Source organism: Hoplias malabaricus, chromosome X1 (genome assembly GCF_029633855.1).
Source record: "Hoplias malabaricus isolate fHopMal1 chromosome X1, fHopMal1.hap1, whole genome shotgun sequence".
Classification (NCBI taxonomy): domain Eukaryota; kingdom Metazoa; phylum Chordata; class Actinopteri; order Characiformes; family Erythrinidae; genus Hoplias; species Hoplias malabaricus.
Window position 1 is genome coordinate 2,009,549 of NC_089818.1, and position 22,529 is coordinate 2,032,077.

Below are 22,529 nucleotides of genomic sequence, written 5' to 3' on the forward strand. Positions count from 1 at the left end.
AGATGTGATCTATATTGTGACCTCTTCCCCTGGAGAAAATGGCAAATGTGTGTGGAATTGTCTCATTGTGTGTTTTTTGATAAAAATCAGATTTGTTATTACTCAAAAAGCGCTTAGTTGTTATTTAATGATAAAGCATCTGAACAGAGTGAAGTTGTATACACGAGTTAATAACCTGGTGTATACCACCTTCCGATTAGACACAGTATTGTGTTCTCGTGTTTTTGACTGACATTATCTTCCACTGCCCAAATTAAGTTCCTGTAGTCAAGAACACAAACACCAGGGACAGGTAAAGTACCCACATGTTGTTCTTGATCCCCACAAAACAATGAGGACCCATTGGTTTGGGACTTGATGCATCGGTGAGGACAAGAATGACCTCAAAATCCCCATCAGTGAGGCATCGTGAATTAGCCTTTGGGAGGTGACGTCTTAAGAGCCGTCTTTTAGAGAACATTCTTTGTGTCCTTGGTGTTAAGAAACAGCTTATAGATGTAACAGCAACTGTAGCTGACTGGCCAGTCATAGTCACCTGCTGGGCATAGTAAAATCCGACCTGGAACCTGGATGTCATTCCTAGATTTGAAGACCACTGCTTTAGAGTCACGCTGCAGTGACATCACATTAACACACCTCCCAAAGTAAATATGAATTACATCCAAATAGTATTTAAACAGTTGTTTTTGTAAATCAGAATCAGAGGTAAAGAGGTGATTGTTTGATTTTGTACCACACAATAAAGGATCAGTGAGTATAACAAGATCAAAACACAGTCTGCTCTGAATCAGAATATTATCAGGTACAGTATATTCCTGGGATATATTATATATTATAATTGTATGACATGGCACATTCATCACATACGTTATATGTCCAGAGACTGTAGGCAACTATTCTTCTGAATTTAAGGCTGAAATGGGGAGAAGATCAGGATTTAATGCATAGAGCCATAGAAACAATGTTGGATGTTGGATAATTAGTTTTCGATCTAAAGCTCACTCCAACTCATGTCCGAGTTTGGGATGGTGCTATATCATTCCAGAGAGTGCAGTCCCATGTCTTCAGGGCCCAGTGTTGGGAAGGGCTTTACACCCCTCTGGCTGATACTTGGCATTGATGATTTTAGAAACACAGGGAGCTGCTGCAGTGCATCCCAATCTTTAGGCAATGCCTTTCTATAGACATCATTCGAGCTGTACACAGTCAGCAGCTTGTCACACAGCTTCCAGACACTTGGTGTAAAATGAAATATCTGTCCATTCCTCTGTAACACTTTATAAAAATGTAAACACTTCCAAAGTTCACTGAAATTGTGAACACTAGAAAATGTATTAAACTAATCCCATATTAATCACTCATTTAAACATTATGTTGCAATATGATTAAAGCATAAGAAAAACAGTAATGCGAGTAGTCACATGTTAAAAGAACAAAGGTGAGTTACGGCAAAGTCACTTCTGTTAGGAACGCTCATAAATGTAGTGTTACTGTCAGGCTGATCATTTAAACTGAAATAAAAAACATATTCTGACCACACTGACCCTGCGGTTCTAATGTGAATGTAAATCCATGTTCAAATATACGGCAATGTGTTTTTATATTTGACCAAAACCTAGACACAGTGTACACAACTATGTACTACATGTGAAGGCTGGGGGCTCTCGTTTAGTTTCAGGTCCCTCAGTAGAGAACTAGGACATAGAACTAGAACTTCAGAATGATTTAAGAAGACAACACCAACTTTTGAAAAACATTAAACAAGAAACAAGATTCTATCGAAGTTTTTTTAGAATTTCCGCCACCATTCAAACATTTAGAATCCTTTGTTATTCAGAGAATGCTGATTTAAACGTACACAATATTAGCATCATATACGACTAATCTGCAGTAAATATTGCTAGTTCTAATCATTTATAACTATATAATGCTTTTGTAGAACTGCACGCGGTGACTCTGATGTTTTTTGACATAAATGTGGCTGTACAAATGAATCCATAAATCCAATGTGAATATACATGGAATTCATACATGTTCCTGTGTATTTAAGTGTGTAAATAAATTCTCTCCTTCAGTGGACAGCTGCAGAGTTTGTACTCACCATGGCGGCGGTGGCTGTGGCCTGGTTCACCTGGTGCTGGGCTGCTTTGATCTTGGCCTGCAGGTGAGCTGGAGGGTGGAAGTATTTGCACTTGTCTCTGGAGCAGCGGCCTTTGATGTAATCCATGCACACGGTCACTGTGTTATCACTGGAGTCGATCATGGTGCTGTCTGCTGGATGTGCGAACCTGCAGTCAGTCTCCCCACGGGAGCAGTTCCCACGCTGGTACTCACGACACACCTGAGAAACACGCACATAAACAGGAAGCTTAGCCACCGTGTTCAACTATTAACCTCAGCAATGTTCTCTTACTGCAACACACTGTGCTCTGGACAGAAAAGTCAAAATCATCCTTCATTTATTTGGTTTCTGTTCAAAATCTACAAAACGGGAAAAAAAACCACAAATATTTTACAAGGTAAATTACATATAATATTCACTCTTTTAGGGTCCATTTTCAGACGACTTGCCTTATATTATATTATTATAATATAAAATAAAAGGGAAGTCCAAACAAACGTTTTCTGCTTCTTATGATTCAAATATTCACTTTTTATTTTGAATGTACATTATCCTTCTACGCTCAAGTTTAATTCTCTTTTATCTGATCTCTTCAGAAGTATCCTCTGAAAATGACAAAAAGAGTGGTCACTGAATTTTGACCAGTGCTTTATACCCATTAAATGCATAGACACTAGGACACTAGGGGGCAGCAACACCCACAACATTAGGTGCTGTAGACTCTTGGTCCATTTGAGCGTTCTCAGCCCTATTCATGTCTTGTGTGTCTGTGTAAACTGCCTTTATCCCATTAATGCACCACCTATGTTTTTGTTTTGCTCAAAACGGTCTTCTTTCTCTCTGTAAAATGGAGCCTACTTTCGCTTGTAACTATCTCACACAACTAAAATGCACACTAACGTGTGTGTTGTAAAATAACATATAGGCCTTTGCAGATATAACAGCCTCTAGTGGGAAATCTTTCTGTGATTGAGGTCTGTGGGAATACTTGCCCTTTCAGGTAAAACATTATTGCTATTTCAGGATCCAGTTCACCCCAGTGCTGCGCAGAGTTGGGTTAAAGCGAGAGCTCTGCGTCGGCCACTGGAGTCTCATCAAACAATGTCTTTATGGACCTCCCTGTGTGCACAGGGGCACAGTCAGATGTGAACAGATGTGAAAGGAAAAGGCTGCTGTTACCTCCAGGCGGTCAGTGCGCAGTAACTTCTGTGCGGCGGCAGCAGAGGCAGCGGCAGCAGCAGCGTTAGCAGTGGTAGGAACAGTGGCTACACCAGGACTTCCACCAATCAACATCTGACCACTGGGCAGGATTTCTGCAGGCATCAGAGCTGGAGACACAGGGCCCAGGTAAGGGTTTAATGAAGCTGCCGCTGCCGCTGCTGCTGCTGCTGCTCCAGCATTGGTGGCGAGATTCGGTGTAACTGAGAACAAAGGCTGAAGAGACACAGAGAAAATAAATCATGAGAGGGATGTATAACATTACTGTCTTATGTCTGAAAAAAGTTAAACTGGAACTTTCTAAAATAAAATGTAGTTGAACTAGGGACTAGTAGAAATTAAGGCTGGACAATAACTCAATATCAATATATTTTTCTATAACAATGATATAACAGGGCGGCACGGTGGCGCAGCAGGTTAGTGTCGCAGTCACACAGCTCCAGGGGCCTGGAGGTTGTGGGTTCGATTCCCGCTCCGGGTGACTGTCTGTGAGGAGTTTGTGTGTTCTCTCTGTGTCTGCGTGGGTTTCCTCCGGGTGACTGTCTGTGAGGAGTTGGTGTGTTCTCTCTGTGTCTGCATGGGTTTCCTCCGGGTGCTCCGTTTTCCTCCCACAGTCCAAAAACACACGTTGGTAGGTGGATTGGAGACTCAAAAGTGTCCGTAGGTGTGAGTGAATGTGAATGTGTCTGTGTTGCCCTGTGAAGGACTGGCGCCCCCTCCAGGGTGTATTCCCGCCTTGTGCCCAATGATTCCACGTAGGCTCTGGACCCACAGCGACCCTGAACTGGATAAGCGGTTACAGATGAATGAATGAATGAAATGAATGATATAACAATATTTCAGTATTCATTATTTACAGCGTCTGTCACTTACTGATGGTCATTAGAGGGCGCTGTCAGTTCAGCACTCAGTTTTAAAGTTAGTTAAAAAATATTAATATTGACAAATCCAAAAGGTTTCTGTTTAATGGTGATGTCATGTTTCTATTTGGTTCTGGGCAGTTTTTCTGTGGCTTTTTTATTTTTCATATTGATATTGGAATTATATCGTATTGACTAAAATTCAGAAATATATTGTGATATAAATGTTGGCCGTATCGTCCAGCCCTTGTAGAAATGTAGTTACCAAATATAGAACTTCATAATTACGATTATGACTAAAAACACTCCATTTTTGATTAGAGGATCAGCTATAAAAGAGAGAGTTCAAATTACTCTCGTTTATTTTAGAATTACTATCTTTATAGTCAAACTACTGTTACAGAGCTCAAATAAAATTCAGTCAGATATCTGTATATCTCTGAAAACACTTACAAGCATGAATGAAAACATGCAATAAAGTCCATATTGGGAACACATGCTGACATAAACATAGCATCTGCATGGAGTCAGCACCACTATCCAGAATTAAATCAATAAATAATAATTAATAATGAGCTCAGAAAAAGTACTCCAGAGACCTAATAGACAAAACCATCATATTTCCATACAACATTCCAATGAGCTTTTTATCAGTAATACTGCGGAGGGAATTCGAGAATATGGAAAATTATATTAATATATTATTTCAACCTAGACCAAATGTAAAAGCTGATTAATATTTATTTTTTAAAGTCTGCAGAATCTACAGGATGACCTCTGAATGTCCTACTTTCTGTAAGTACTTTCTGTAGATGAACTAATATTGGATTTAATTTGCTTAATGTGCAGATGTAGATATTTCTATGTACTGACAATGTAGGAACAGTCAAATATGAGTGGATCAGACACAGCAGTACTGCAGGAGTTGTCCACCGACCAAAAACATCCAGCTGACAGCGTCCTGTGTCACTGATGAAGGACTAGAGGACGAGCGACACACACTGTGCAGCGACAGATGAGCTACTGTCTCTGACTCTACATCTACAAGGTGGACCAACGAGGGAGGAGTGTCTCACAGAGTGGACAGAGAGTGGACACAGGGTTTAAAAACTCCAGCAGCACTGCTGTGTCTGATCCACTCTACACCAGCACAACACACACTAACACACCACCACCACGTCAGTGTCACTGCAGCGCTGAGAATGATCCACCACCACATCACACCTGCTCTGTGGGGGTCCTGAGCGCTGAGGAACAGGGCGAAAGGGGGGGGGGGGGGGTTAATAAAGTATGCAGAGCAACAGATGGAGTACAGTCTGTTACTGTAGAACTAGAGTGCTTCTGTGGAGAATAGAAAGTGTGGAGTGTAGGAATAAGGAGGTGGTCATAATGTTATTGTTTATTGGTGCCAAACCTTTGAAAGTTAATGTTTTAATGTTTTGAAAGTCAAAGTTAATGAAAGTAAAATGTCCAAAACAAATAATTAAAAGTGCTATATCTGACGTTTAAACTTTAAAATAGTACCAAACAACGTATTTCTATTTAAAGACATAGAGGAGTAAATGCATCCTGAGCTGAGAATGGAGTCACACGCCCTCTGTGTGCTGTTTTCAAAGCCAGGGGGGCTGTGTGTGTGAAAATGCTGAGCCTCTCCATGGTTAGTTCTGCCCTCCCCAAGAGACAAAACAGTGTCATAGTTCCATGTGAAATATTCCTCCACCAAAACAAGCCCAATGTTCTTCAGCTATAAAGGCCTCTGTGCCCCTCTGTGTTTAGCCGGTGCTTTCTCTGACACTGCGCTAAAGATATAAACAGGATGGGCTGAAGGGAAGGGGAGTGGTGAATATGAATCCTTTGTTCTGGTCTGAGATGCTTTTCTGTAGTGTGACATCTAGTGGCAGAATATTGGCTATATCACGGTATACATCACTATTTTTAATGTATATTTTAGTCTGAAATCCTTCAGAGAACACATGCCAGCTAAAGCCCACTGGCTTATAAACTGTAGAGAGTATGAATTTAAATTGTAGTTATCTCTTTCAAATACAGCTTTTTTATAAATTACATTCAGAGGGATTTGAGATTTTTAGTTACTCATTAAACGGTTTTTATCACTGTGTGAAGGATCAGTAAATTGTTTGCCATCTCCTCGCTCAGTGTCTGTTATTAATGACTAAAAGATGAGGTTGTTGAGAGCTGGATATTTTTTATGTTGTGCGCTGTTCTCAGAACAGTACGGAACAGTTTATTCTGCTGTGTCTGATCCACAGTGTGACAGTGATATGTGACTCGAGTAGCTCCTCCCATTGCTGTTATTTTCACTGAGATTTCTTAACTAATGTGAATCCATTGTAAACATTACCGACGTCTTGTGGAAAAACAATATTACACCAGCTTTAAAACAGTACATCACGCCTCGTCTGAATAGGGCTTTAGAGGCGTCAGGGTGTTCTCTGTGTTGTATGGAGCTTATTTGATAGAATTGTTCACAGGAAATGGTTCCTTCCCCTTTAAAAGAGACTGATCTGGAAGGAGGTCTCACCATTGGCTGAAGCTGGCTGCCGGGCATGATGGCATTGGCGAGCTGCATCTGCTGGGCGAGCATGGCCATGTTCTTTTGCTGGATCAGGTTGTTGCGGCCATTTATCTCCAGCTGTGTCTTCAGGTGGGGAGGTGGGTGCAGGTACTTGCAGTTCTCTCTGGAACAGCGGCCCTGAGGGAGAGAGAGAGAGGGGGGAAATACTGATCAGTGACAGAGTGAAGGAACATGAGTAGAGAGAGGGGAGAGAGAAAGGGACATTAGTTACATTACAGTGGTGTGAATTTATGTCAATAGAGTTGTTGTTTTAGGATAAAGCACAATTCCTTTGACATCTATTGTCTCTCTATCAGCAGAAGTGATTTATCAAGCTCTAAGCCAGTGTCCCTGTATAACTACTGTGTGTGTGTGTGTGTGTGTGAGAGAGAGAGAGAGAGAGAGAGAGAGAGAGAGAGAGAGAGAGAGCGAGAGAGTGCAGTGTCATCATCAGAACAGAGCTGTCAGGCTTTTGTACAAGATGATAGTATTGATTTATGATGTGTTTCTGTGGTGTACAGTAATGCACTGGTTGAGTGTATAGATCTGTGCTTCTGTGACCCATGTGTTCTCTGAGTTCACATCAATTTTATATAACTACAGTACACATCTCTTCAAACTCCTCACAGACAGTCACCCAGAGCAGGACTCGAACCCACGACCTTCAGGACCCTGGAGCTGACACACAATGCAGCACTGGAAATTATTTTTTTCATTTCAACTAATTAGTGATCTGTATCACATTTGGCTACATTTTCGAATAAACCCGATCCTGTCCTAATCACAGTAATACATTTCCATTAACACCTCAGCAACGTTCTTGTGCATATTTTGTTTATTTGAATCACAAAAGGCTCAGTTTGAATGCCACGTGTCAGAATGTTATACATTTCAGGAAATGGGTCAGCGCAGAGAGAGAGACAGAGAGAGAGACAGAGAGAGAGAGAGAGAGAGAGAGAGAGAGAGAGAGAGAGAGAGAGAGAGCGAGAGAGAGAGAGACAGAGACAGAGAGAGAGAGAGAGACAGAGAGAGAGAGAGAGAGAGAGAGACAGAGAGAGAGAGAGAGAGAGAGAGAGAGAGAGAGAGAGAGAGAGAGAGAGAGAGAGAGAGAGAGCTAAGTTCAGCTTTCTCTCTTTCACTAGTGTGACGTCTGAAGTGCCACCTGGTTCCTAATGTCTTCAGCAGATGCTACACACTCCACTAAATAGCCCCATGCCACTGCTTGAGGTTAGTCCAGGGATATTTGGCACCACGGAACACATTAGCGGCTATTTTTGAGTGATCTTTGCTTGTTTAAGGAGTCAATCACACTTTTTGTTTTTTTCTAAATGAAGTTTTCTTAGAAGATCCAACTTACTGTTATTTGTAATTTTATTATTATTCTCTTCACATTTTTTGCAATGCTACTACTCCTAGGGCTTTTAAGGTAGAGTCATGAAATTTCACAGGATTGTAGAAGCAATAGCCATTTACTTTGATTGTGCCTTTTGGAGCAATCCGACTTGCGGATTTTGGAATACGAGCTTCCAAATTGGGAAGCACTGGCTGAAGTTTAAAGCTACTTTAAGTTGACCAGTTTTCACGTGATGAGACACGTCAAGTTTCAGACCGATTGCACTCATCCGTCTTGTTTTATCCCTCCTTCAATATCCCTCCATTCAGACACTCAGGTGTTTTTCTGAATAGGCTTTTTCCACTAAACTTTTTCTTCTAAAATCCTTATACTTTCACCTAGAAACTTAATTTAAACATTTAAAATTTTTAAATATTTAAAGCCTTTTTTAATCACATTTTAGCAAAAGTTTCAGGAAATGGTGTTGGTACATAATTTTTATTATTGTACTTGTTCTAATGTATGATAGCTTCCAGCATTTATTTATTCACCATTTGAAAACGCTAGCTGCCATTTAATAAAGAATGGACCCATAAAAAAAGAGCTACAATGCATATTAAATTAAGAAAGTTATGGCTTGTCCACAGGAGATTAGATTTTCTTTTGACCAAAGTGGAATGTGTCTAGACCTACTGAACATACCCAGACAGACAGACAGACAGACAGACAGACAGACAGAAAGACAGAAAGACAGACAGAGATTCAGACAGACAGAAAGACAGATAGTCAGACAGACAGACAGACAGAGATTCAGACAGACAGAAAGACAGACAGACAGACACACAGACAGTCAGAGAGACAGTCAGACAGAGAGTCAGACAAAGTCAGACAGAGAGTCAGACAAAGACAGACAGACAGTCAGACAGAAAGACAGAGAGTCAGACAGACAGACAGACAGACAGAGATTCAGACAGACAGAAAGACAGATAGTCAGACAGACAGACAGACAGACAGACATTCAGACAGACAGAAAGACAGATAGTCAGACAGACAGACAGACAGAGATTCAGACAGACAGAAAGACAGACAGACAGACAGACAGACAGTCAGAGAGACAGAAAGACAGACAGACAGACACACAGACAGTCAGACAGAGAGTCAGACAAAGACAGACAGACAGTCAGACAGAAAGACAGACAGACAGAGAGACAGACAAACAGTCAGACAGAGAGGCAGACAGACAGTCAGACAGAGACAGACAGAATCCTTTGAGACAATGCTTGATAGCATCCCCAATGTGGAGAAGGTGGAAGACTGCTGCATTGTTTTATTATTCCACTGACTCCTACTTGTGGTAACATGAAGACAGCACGTCTCTCCACTGAGCTGCTGCATTTATCATTCAGATCTGAACAGTTCTGATTGTTTTTATTACGGATACAGCCATGGTCTGCATCTGTGAAATATGCCCTGAGTTAAATTTAGCTTCCAGATCAGTCAGAGCAAGGTCTCTTAGCAACTAGTTTTAAAGAAGTAGAAATGTCTAGAATATAGCGATACAGTAAAGAAAGTTTAAGGGACGCTGCTGGAAAAAGGTTTGACATTATGAAGTTGAAGGGTGCCATGTGTCTGAAAGAGGAGTGGGGGTAATATTTGGAAAAGGTGTGACAACCCTCAAGGCACTCAATGGAGCATGTGCAAGAGATCTGACTGGATGACCTCAAAAAGACTGAGTAAAAGATCAAATAAGAGGAAACAAGGGATGTAAGCTGTGGAGGTAAAAGAGAAGGTTGGTAGGTGGTGGAAGTTGGAAGGGTTGGGGTGCAGAAAGGGCAGAGGAATCAAGTTCCCCTCACCCCACTTGACCTCTTTTGACCCTCATCAAGTTCTGCATAAAAGCATTGCCTCCATCAGAAAGCGTCTCCAATCTGAACTGCTGCTTACGAATCAGACTAGATTTTTATAGAGCATGGTTAACCCTTTCAGTCAACATACAGAATCTAAACTGGAACAGCTGCTCAGACCCCTGTAAAAGCTGTTGTACACTGAGATTCAGACGCTAGGTTTTCGTTGCTGTAAGTTAACCATTTAAATAGTTGAATTCAAATTTCAAGTTTCACAAACCGCTTTTCCAGAAAAGATAGGACATTTTAGAATTTGAAATAGAATCAGAATAATTTTATTGGCCACTGTGCTGCACACAGAGGAATTTGTTCTCCACATTTAACCCAATCCGTGCAGTGAAACACACATTTACACACACACTAGTGAACACTAGGGGGCAGTGGGCAGCCTGGGGAGCAGTTGGGGGTTAGGTGCCTTGCTCAAGGGCACTTCATGCCGTACAACAATAATCTAATCTGCGATGTGTTAAATGTCTTGAACCTGTATTTAACTGACAAATGTACAAAGAAAAGAATTCTTGTGTTTTCACTGAACAACTCAATTGTGTTGTTTAAATAAATAAATAAACACATATAAATGCATTTAGGATTTTATGCCTGCAACACTCTCCAAGAAAAGTTGGGACATGGTGATGTTTCCCACTCTGTTACATCACCTTTTTTTTACTTACATTGTTTAAGTGTTTGGGAACTGAGGATATTCATTCATTCACTGTCTGTAACCCTTATCCAGTTGAGGGTGGCGATGGGTCCGGAGCCTACCTGGAATCACTGCGCGTAAGGCGGGAACAAACCCTGGAGGGGGCGCCAGCTGAATTGTTGGGGAAAAGTTGTATGAGAAACCCAGGCTGTTTATAATCTGCTCCAACTTTAAAAGTCGTGTAGTGTCTCCAAGGCTTAAAAACCCAGATTGCCTCCACATCAATGATGCCTTCCCTACCCCCATTCCTACCCTACCCTACCCCCACCCCTCACCTATCTTACCCCCAGGCCCCAATCCATATGTTGGCTTTTGCACCTATCACTGATAACGTTAATAAAAATATATGGTAAACACTGTCTATTTTTTATGAAAATAAGCTGAAGCATGGACTGTTGTTTGGATCATCCGAGATGAGCCTGGGCCCAGAGAAATCATTAGAAATCGATGTATGACTTTCTTCGTGCTGAACAGACATTTCTTGCATTTCTTGATGCAGTGGCAAAATCTGTTCAGTGACAAATGTTTTAATTCGAACACTATTTATCACTACAGTCTCTGATGCAGTGCCATCTGAGGGCTTTGAACATCAGGTTCATTCAACTTTACATGGAACTGGTGTTTCTCCGCCCTGTGAAGGACTGGCGCCCCCTCCAGGGTGTATTCCCGCCTTGCGCCCAATGATTCCAGATAGGCTCTGGACCCACCGCGACCCTGAACTGGATAAGGGTTACAGATAATGAATGAATGAATGGTGTTTCTCCAGATTTCCTGAAGCTTTTCACAGTAGCACTTATGGTACATGATATAACACATAAAAGACAAATATTGTTTTGCAATCTTGAATTAAAAAAAGATTCTGTTTGAACAATCTGACAATTCTCACATGAAGGCTGCCATAATTTCTTTAACCACTTTTCTATTTACACTATTATTGTTGGAGCTTATTTCCACTTAGAACATAAACAAAACATGTCACTTGACCGAGCTGAACATGAGTTCAAAGTCAGTCCAACATCTGGTGGCCTTCTGGCTCTTTGATATGAAAGCACGGTAAGGACAAAGCATAAATAAAGGGATTACAGCCTCCAGAACAGAAATGAAGCTACTTGGACACAACACAAACACAAAAAAAAGAGATTCGGATTCTACGACTGTACAGAGAACTGACAACTTTTTCCTAAATTTCAAAGGCACTGCTCATCCCAAGTGTGAGGGCCTTCACTAAAATCTGGTGCTAATTACTTTATCCATTTGACAAACCCTATTTATCTTCAACATTTGTAAAAATTTAATTTTGTAATATTTTAAGGACATTTAACGTAAAACGTCTTCACAATACACCATCAAACCTTTACAGATAAGAACAGAAGCAGACAGAGCTCCAGCTCTCACTGTGATATTTGTGTTTCTTCACAGATTTGAACATAAGCAGTTCAGCACTGACAGGGTTAACCCAGCTTTAACTTTGTCTAAATGTTGTGAGAATGAGCCTGACTTGTGCTGTTTGGCGGAAGCACATCGTCTATAAACAGAAGCAGAATTGTGAACCATTTTGGAAGGGATCATGCTTCTTTGCATTTCCCTTTCTCCCCCTTCTCTTTAGCTGTGAATGACTGATATCTCCGACTCAACAATGGATTTACTGTCACTCAGAGGTTTGGTGACTCAGCACTTTCTGATGGGCAGGAAATCCGTTGCTGTCCATTCTGGCTCAGAATTCCCAGGAAGCTGAGTCACCGCCTTCTGCAATTATTTTAGAGGGATGGAGAAATCTGTGCTGCCTAAACACACACACACACACACTCACACGCCCATGCACAGGCAAGTACATACAAACACACTGACTCATTATACATTTTCTCTCACACTGATGTAATCAGTGCTCCACTGCAGAGTCTCAGCCACATTTAAAGATGTATGTAAGTCTGTTAGTTGTGGGCAATAAAACCAACATAAAATAACATTGATATTTTGAGATATTTTTATAATACCCGGTTGTGTTTACTCATTCTGGGGCCTTTTGAAAACTGTGCTATTATTTTATTTATGTTTTATTTATTTAGTTTATTGAAAGATTTTTAAAGGTGTGTAATTGCATTACAATGATATAATATTATCATGATGTCAGTGGCATAAAATAGTTTTAAAATGGCAATAATATAGTTTAGTGCACTTATTTCTGGGACAGTATATTGACCACACAAGTAGCTATTGTGACAGACCTGTGCTGGGGTAATACTCACTGAAAATATGTCATTTTTGGTGCTGTAAAATAACAATTCACGTTCTCGACTAGAAGCGCCACAGCTGTTATTTGACTGCAGCAACACATAAAATAATAAATAAAAAAATTCTCTGCACTGGATGGAATTTCAAAGACCTCCTTTCATTACTTTTCCTAGAAATGTCATTTTTATAACTTAAATTCGTGAGAAGGCTGATTTAGACCACCTCTCTGAAGCTCTGGTTAGCCCCGTGTATGCTTTCTGCTCTTAATGGCACCGTATACGGCTGCAGACCAGTACAGTACAGTATACACACACAAGCAGATATCCACTCATAGCCTTGTAACTGTGACCAGCTGAGAGCACAAAAGATGTGGGAATAGATGAATACACTCTATGGCCAAAAGTTGGTGTAAACTCCTTCTAAAAAGAGAGGCTCCTTCCTCACACAGTGCTGGAGTTCATTTGCACACAGTTAGTCTAATCTCTAACACGGTGTGAACTGACCAATAGGATGGAACTGCCATAGGCATTTGCACATGACCCAAACGTCACCAGGCACAATGCAAAGTGTCAGTAAATAAGCCATGAGCTCTGGAGCTGTGGAAAGTGACAGAGGACCTTCCAACATCTTTGGGATGGGTTGAATGGTCATTTGTAACTAATGCTCCTATTAATGCAACCAAATCTTCCTGAATACCCTAGATTTTAGAAGAAATGTTGGATGAGCAACTGTCAGTGATACACTGTATAATGCACACAGAGAAGGATAATGTGAAATTATTTTTCACAGTCACAAAAACATATTGCCCCTCAGCCCACGGAGCTATAGAGTCGAGGTGAGATCTAGGTGTGAATTAACAACCGCAGATGAACACTGGTGCAGAGAAGGAGGCAATGAAAAAGCAAGAAATACTATGTAAAGGTCAACTGCATGTCTCCATTGACACAAACACACAGGCTTGTTTGTATATTTCTTGATTTTCAGTGGAATGTAAAAAGATTATATTCAGAGTAATTTTGGAGTGTTTCTATTGGTGTTTCTATTCTATACAGCTGCTGTGTTCAAATGATGCAGTAACTAAACACACACACACATATGTGTGTATGTGTGTGTGTGTGCATTTTTGTCATTCTCCTTTTCACACACACACACACACACACACACACACAAACACACACACACACACACACACACACACACCTCTCTATGCACCACTTTGTTGAACTGTCGTGTCTGTCATTGTGATGGTAACCTAGCAACAGAGGTCTCTTCCTCTGACTGAACCTTTTTCTTTGATCAGAATTATGAAACACTGTTTGAAAAGCATATGATAATTTGAGAGCACTGTATTTGTTCTCTCAGGGTTTACATATGGTCAGAAATATTAAACATGCAGAATGATTACATAAAGAGTCAGGGTATAAAGGTCTGATGGTGTTGTATTAAAGATGGTGTTCATGATTTTATTCTAACACTCAATTTCTCTCTCTCTCTCTTTGTGTCACTCCCTTGCGCTCTCTGTCTCTCTTTTTCTCTCTCTCTGTCTCTTTCTTCCTCTCTCTCTGTGTCTCTCTCACTCTCTTTTCTCTTTCTTTTAACTTAAACATTATGAACTATGGATACCTATTTATTATCAGTTACTGTAGGAAGATCACTGGGGTAATGTAAATCAAGTCCTATGATTTAAATATATTGGACAGTAATATTTTAAGGAAGAAAACATAAAGGGGGACTATCCAAGATTTTGCAGCAAACAACAAAAAGGTTTAGTGGAGTAACGCGTCCCGAGCAAAGAAAAAAGCCACCTTTTGCCCTGTTTTGCTGTTCTCAAGACTCTGTGTTCACACTCACACAACTTATAGTCCTCCATCTGGAAACTTGGGCCCTGCCCAGTGAAACCGACACTGCACACAAAGCTTTCCCTATGCAAGAAGGCTGATTCCACTACCAAACTTTTCGGACAGCACAACCCTTCAGATATTCCTCTATTAGGATAAAACATGTTCTTCTGCATAAACAGCCTCTAACACAGAGTGAGACAAGAGAAGGATCAGCACTGGACTGACTTTTCGTGACATGGTTAACACCAAGTGCTGCTGAAAGGCCCCAACAGAACTCCCAGAAGCCCTCTCCTGGTCCAGTAACTCCTCTACCTGCTGATGTAGGGTGATGGTGCACTGGGTAAAACTGCCTTCACTTCTCTAACTCCCTCTGTCAGGTAAATTCCTGCTTCACTTATTGCTGTGTTGCACCTGGTGAACTAAGAGTGCATATTTTTAACATTCCACCTTAAATCCTGCTGCAAATACACATTATGTAATGCACGAGCCTGAAGTTAACTTCTTATTTGCCAGTTTCTTATTCAGATTTCCCATTCCACCTTAAAACCTGCTCCAAATTAGACTCTGTGTTGTTAATTAACCATTCAGGACATTTACTGTCATGTTAGGGCTGAACCAGGGAGGTGAAATCATGTGCTGAGGCAATTTAAACTTTAAAGAACACAAACACAAACCAAATTAATGAAATGACAGATAACAACATTCACACATTTCAACAATGAACACCAACCTAGGAACACAGAGGAAAGGGCTTTCACAGGGATGACACCCTCAGAGCTTACAGGGTACTAGCTCACAGCACAACCAAAACAGAGCCAAACAACAAGCAAAATCAAACTACTGAGCAGTATTTTAGAATAAAATAACTAAATAAACACATTTCACCCAGGCATTTCTTGGATGATCGACTATATTTGGTGTAAAATAGATTTCAATCTAAACCTTCACTATAACACCTCAGTACAAGAAGCAGGTCTCTTCTACAAACACCACAGCGCAGTTTAAATGGCTATCAGCCGCTTTTCAGTTCCTGGAGTAATCTGTCACTCGCACCTGTACAGTGCCACAGAGATACAGCATACTGCACGTAAGCAACAGATATGTGTTTATGTGTGTGTGTGTGTGTGTGTGTGTGTGTGTGTGTGTGTGTGTGTGTGTAGCAAAAATTACTGCTAACAGCTAAATACCGCACATGGGTATGAGAGACTAATACACTTAAACGAAATATTATTAACTTCACATTTCAAACATGTATCGGTACCAGATGTGTGTGTGTGTGTGTGTGTGTGTGTGTGTGTGTGTTAAATGGTTCTCTTTGAACATTCATTCTGTGACGGATCATTAATGCACAATGTCTAGCACATTATCAAATGACAGACCAATCACAATCATGATTTGGGACTATCCCCACCCACCAACACACACACACACATAGCTGTATAGTGTGTATGAGGCCTCAGTTGCAGACTGAAGACATAGAGAGACAGATGAAGGTGAGGGAGAGAAGGAAAAAAATGCAGAAAGGAAAGAACATGGGGAAAAGCTACAAAATAAACTGAAATCACAGCATGTAAAGAGAGGGTCAGAGGAAAGTGAGAGAAATAAAGACTGAGAAAGGGGTGGGAAGGTGGATAGAAAAAGGAAGGTGAGAAAGAGTAACAGGTGTCAGACTCACCACACGGGACACAAAGTGAGTAATGAAACAAACAAATGGTCAAGATGATAATTAACATAGTCTGGTGAAAAGGAAGAAAAAAGAAGGGATGCAGGACGGGGAGAGAGCGGGTGAAAGAGACTAAGGGTTAATGAACAATACGTTTAGTTGGGGAACATAAAAGTACCATATTCTATAGTCATTGTATATTTTTAAGTTCCATATTATACATTACTTCTAAACTTTTAAAATTGTGTTGATTTCATTCGCCCCAATTTCATCTCCAGGACTTTTATTGTGTTCTTTTATTCTCCACAGTTGTATAATGAAAGATTACAGAGATCCTCCTCTCCTTCTGGAGAAGAGAATGTAATGAACCTTTAGGGAACACAACTGGACTCTAACACCACTGCTGCACCTTTAAAGACACACTCCACAGTTTGTAGCTTTAGTGACAGTAATGTACCTGTACTGTACCTTTATTTCTGAGAGTGTAGTTTCCAGAGTAAAGCACAGAATGAAATGAAACATACTGGATGAGTATATCATTTGTTTAATTGGCGCTGGATACTCTTCTTTAGTGAAATGCTTTAAAAAAAAAACTAAACCTGGCAGTGAAAACAGAACCATAAAACCCTCGCGGAGGAGCACACGCTGCTGGGTTCATGCAGGGTCTCTGATGATGTCAGCTCCAGAAGCCGTGAGGGTGTGTAATATGAGACTCGTCTTCTACAGTCGCTTCTGTTAGAGATGGACAGCTGGGTGGGGGGCATTTTGGAGTGTGTGTGTGTTAAGGGTTGTCTGGGGCTCTAAGCATTGAGAGGGGCTGGAGATAAGCAGGTGTCTAACTGCTCTTTCTGCTGCCGTCAGGGGCGTCTGGTAAAGCTTGTCTCCGACGAACCCTCGCCGGAAGCCAAAGCGCCATTCACTAATAACAACAGCGTCGTCTAAGACCCCCACCTCTGCCTCAGAACATTCGAATGAAACAGGGATTAGCTGCAAAGTGCTTTAGAAAGTACACTTTTCCTCGTTAGTTTAACAGAATCCAGCAGGGGGTGACTGTGCAGGAAGAAGCCCTTAAAATAAGAAACCTTCCACTGTCTACAATCAGAAGTAAAACTGTAAATATGTAAAAAGGTCAGACATGGCTGCTAACAGTTTTAAGCTGTTGGATATTTATATTTGTGTCCATTTTATAGATTCACTACATCATATGGTGATAAGAGATCACCAGGCAGAGTGGCTTAAGGGAAGAATGTGAATATAACAGCGATTTTCCACTGCATAGTACCTATTCTATTTGACTCTACACAGCTCTGCTCTCTTTTTGGTCCCTGGTTAGTTTTCCACTACCACAGTTCCCCCAATAAACGTAGCAGGTGATTTCACAAAATCCCGTCTCTAACGGAAACGGAGATCACAACAGTGTTTAATCATCGTCTTTTCGTTTTTTGGGACTGAATGCATGAGTTTGGACAGATCATTGTAGTTTTATCATTGCTTGTTGCAGCGCCCAGTTCTCGAGGGATTCATTAATCGGGCACCAGTTAAAGGAACAACTGAAAGCCTGAAACTCTTCATAAGACCATAGCATAATTTTTCGAGTGGCTGTTGGTTCTTGTAAAAACGAACGCTTTTTGAGCCTTGCACTGTTCATATTTGGTGATGTGAAACAGATTGGGGGGTCAAATTTGGTCTGAAACCAAAGAAAGATAGGCACCTTGTAGTGGACAAGAACATTAAGACACAACACCAGCTTTCAAATAGCTTTGTAAATTTAAAGAAAAACACATTAATCATATCTCCACTCGCCAACCGCTTAAAAATACATTCACAATGTATTACGGACCCAGGACGTTTCGGAAGTGTGAGCACCAATGGAAAACAGAGTGTCTGGATTTGGTGGCAGACTGTTGGCTGAGAGTGAACTTTGGTTTGTAGAGCTGCTGGTTTGAATATCGTAGCACAGTGAGAGTATTCTACAATGCTTCAGGAAGCAGCTCCAGCCCGGTCTGAAGTAAATGAAATGGAACGGAACATTCCTTTGGCCTCCGTCTGAAGTTCCACAGCTTCCGCTATGACCTCACCACATTCTCCTCTACTTCTGCTCTCCGTCCGTCCATGGGCCGATCATGAGAGGGACATTTACGGCTGTGAAAAACATTTAGGGAAAAAACTGGAACTGCCCGGGCTGTACGAGAAGTTTCTTAATCTGAGGTGTGTAAGGTGATAATATCTGGAGTTGTTTTTGGAAGTTGTAATACCACCTTACACCCACTGCCACTGAAACTCTTTTCCAGCATGTGCTCGTTTGGGAAAGGGAATGATCTTTTCCTCATGTTTCACTGGGTAAACTGTGCTCAAAGCTAAAATCAGACTACTGAAAAATAAATTACTTAAAATGAAACACTTTAAGAACATTCAGAATTGGTTTGTTTTGTGTTAATTCAATAAAAATTAAACTATAGTGTCAACAGTATTTATAGTTTTAAATATTTTAACTAGAAGGACCAATTAATAGAACGAGTGGTTGGGGTGGGAGTGGACGGGGTGCTGGGTGTTGGGGTTGGAGTGGACGGGGTGCTGGGTGTTGGGGTGGGAGTGGACGGGGTGCTGGGTGTTGGGGTGGGTGTGGAGGGGGTGCTGGCAGTTGGAGGCGGTGCAGGGGGTTGTGGAGGGGGTGCTGGGGGTGTGGAAACGGTGCTGGGTGTTTGGGTGGGTGTGGAGGGGTGCTGGGGGGGATGGTAAGCTGAAGTTAAACACTAAAGGGGTGTCTGTCCAAAAAGGTTGAAAAGCCCGGTTTAGATAATTAGGGTTCGGAACCATCACTTGGGTAAAGAACTACAAATGAAACACTGCTGAGCTGAAGGTTGAGAAGGGGGTACGAGGTCAGTTCCTGAACCAGGACAGTGCTCTGTGAGTTTGCTTCCTCAGAGCATTTAGTATGATACAAAAATAACATGGATATCACTGTGGTTTATGAGGACGGGGCCGGTCTGTGTGTCTGTGCAACCTACTCCCTGGTTCTGCCTAGTCATGTGATATCTGGTCTAATTATACAGTCTGAAAAAGGCCATCCCCTGCCTCTTACTGCCGGTCACAAGTACACCCCCCCCCCCCCCCACACACACACACAGAAGATCTACAACCTACATTTATGTGACAAATATACACCTTCCATCATCAAAATCCCCATCCATTTACAAGCCTTTACAACAGCAGAGTGGCCTTCACGTCATCGTCATATTCATAAATGAACTATTAATAATGGGATGTTTAAGTTTGCAGCGCAATTTCAGGGTCCTAGAGTTGTGGGTTCGAAGCCCACCTCAGGCCACTTTCTGTGTCTGCGTTCTCGCCTGGAACCAGGTACTAAATAAAATTCTGTTCCATGTGCCAAGTACCAAACAGAAAAGCTAAACCAAGTAAAGTCGAGTCGAGTCGAGTAAAGTACACACTTTAAAATGATGGTTCTACAAGGATTCTTTAGTAAAGAACTAGTTATATATAGAACCCTGAACACTCGAAGAACCTTTTCCATGATTAAAGGGTTCTCCAGATCAATGGAGAATGTGCTATTGAGGGTTCTACACAACACTTTTTAGAGAAGGGTTCTACATGGCACCAAAAATGGTTCCTCTGTTGTTACGATATCAAGCTTGTTACAGCAGAGGAACCCTTTTTAGTGCCCTATAGAACCCTTCTCTGAAAGGTGCTATTATAGAGCCATCTACAGCACCTTCTCCATCGATCTGAAGAACTCCTTCACTATACAAACACACCTTTAATCATGCAAAAGGTTCTTCAAGTGCTCGGGTCACTCAGGTTCCTCAGGCCACTTTCTGTGAAAAGTTTGAGATGTGTTCTCCCTGTGTCTGCATGGGTTTCCTCCCCCATCCCAAAACACATAAACCCCTGTTGTTAGGTAGACAGGCTATGCAAAATAGTCCATAGGTGTGTGTGTGTGTGTGTGTGATGTCTGGTGATGGACCTGCGCCCCCTCCAGGGTGTGTTCCTGCGTCCGTCCAATGATTCTGGGAAGGCTCTGGACCCACCCCTGCCTTGAACTGGATGAAGTGGTTACAGAATGAATGACCATGTACAATTTCATATGAAATCATTGTGAAATCAGTGGCTTCATTACGTAGAAATTTGTGGAATTTCCTTTTAAGGAAAATGTCAACATCAGATATTTTCAAAAGATTTGAAAGTGTACAAACTACAAAGGGCCTTTAGCCGGAGTCAGAGCAGTTGCTGAGGTTTTCTGATGAGAGCTGTTTTGAGTTCTCCTCTGATAAACTACTCTTACACAGTTCCGAGAGTTCGCTCGCGCTGAAGTAGTGTGAACTGAAGCAGGACGTAGCGCTGAGTGTGTTCCCTACATTGCTGTGGCTTTGCTCATATGTAAACATTGGAGCTCAGCGCACCCCAACACAGGGAATTATTGTTAGCGGCACTTCCTTTTCTCCGCCTGGGCCTGCTCTGGTAGCGCTGACGGCCCTGTGTCGGCCTGTTTCTCATTAAAGCTCAAGGAAATCAGCCTATCGTCTAACAGCACTTTCTAACGTCATCAAGGTGCTTTTCCACAGCATGAACTTTCATCCCCGTCCCAGTTACTGTGTGAAATAATGGCACTCTTCAGTGTACTCTTTCTTTCCTTTGCACAGTGCCTTTCTGTTTTTCTTCATTTCTGCTTACGGTCAGCCGACTATTTTCATCCTTTTATACTGTCTTTAATTAGAGTTATTAACATCTGCACTTCATTAAACGGGAACTAGATGCACCACCACAGCGTTGCTCTATCATCCAAACTTTGGAAGAGTATTTTATTCTAGAACAAATAATATTATATCTGAACATCCAGCAGAGTTAACGGCTCTCAGCTCAGAGCAGAAGTGAATATATTGGCACTGCATTAGAGGGCAATTCCTCTGAACCTGTAACGGGACTGATGTCAGTATTTAAGCTGCATTGTCTCTGAAGAAATAGGAAAAAAAAAGTTTTTTTGTGTAACGTATAACTGTGATTCAAAGTTCAAAGAGTCTCCTACTCTTTTATCACTTTATAACTCTTGTGTGGTATTAAAAATGACAAATGTAATTTTATTTAAAAAAAAAAACAACAACTACAAAGTAGTGTTGGACACAGTATTTTCCTCAAGAACAGAACACATCCGGAACACAACGGAGCTCAGAACCAACGCAGCGCCCAATAAACTCTTCACTTTTCACATGGCTTTATTTTTAGATTATTTTCTGTTAAATAAACTGAGAATGTGATTTTAATACGACACACAATTAAAAGAGTGTAAAAAGATAAAAGAGTGGAGAATGTTTGAATATTGAAATACAATTACAATCGCACAGTTTCCGGTGAAAAACTGTCACTGAATCCTAAACATACAGTTCTGGGTCACGGAAAAGTGTGTGTAAGATCTTCATGTGGATGCATGTGAGGGGGGCCTGCTCTAATTAGGGGAGGACTGTGAGGTGAAATTACACAGGCAGCAGATTACATTCTCAGCTGGAGCAACTCCCAGCAAACATTTTCCTTCCCCTTTTAAAATCAGTTGCAAATTTGCACAAGAGTCTCAGAAGTCTCAACATTATTGAGAAATATCCTTTAGAAACTGTCAGCAGATATAGGGGTTAGTCAGAAACATCAGCTCTGGGTACATCTGAATAACAGTATCTAAGCCCCAGGACCAGATGGATGTTTGTGAGAAAGGGAAGTATACGGTGTGTCTAAAAAAATCCACTGTAGTTTTCAGTGTGAATAACGAGCTGGATACAGTCCACTGTTTTACTTTACTTTCTAATTCTAATTCCCTCTCTCCTTCTTTCAGTATTTTACTCATAAACAACACCATACCACTGACCCAAGTGCTAAATAAAGCAGTCAATGCTGATACCTAAAAACAGAGAAATACTAAACAACTCAAGACATTTCAATACAATTCAAGTAACTTTAGTTAGAGCAGGATCAGTGACGATCTAAACACTGCACACAGAGATGAGTCTTCACTCTGCGTTTGAAGACAGTGAGGAATTCTGCCGTTCAAACAGCCAGCAGACGTCCCTTCCAACATCT

At 41.2% G+C, this 22,529-nt stretch overlaps 1 protein-coding gene across 3 annotated transcripts in view; it reads right to left on the reverse strand.

Moving 5' to 3' along the window:
• The window catches only part of LOC136675419 (muscleblind-like protein 1), a 90,674-nt gene that overhangs the window by 13,673 nt on the left and 54,472 nt on the right, over positions 1 to 22,529 (reverse strand). For all 3 annotated transcript variants that reach the window (XM_066651961.1, XM_066651960.1, XM_066651959.1), the window contains 3 exons: positions 6,743 to 6,913; positions 3,302 to 3,556; positions 2,102 to 2,341 (listed from right to left, as the gene is read on the reverse strand). In XM_066651961.1, coding sequence (XP_066508058.1) covers positions 2,102 to 2,341; positions 3,302 to 3,556; positions 6,743 to 6,913 — 666 coding nt within the window. The remainder of the gene's footprint in view (positions 1 to 2,101; positions 2,342 to 3,301; positions 3,557 to 6,742; positions 6,914 to 22,529) is intronic.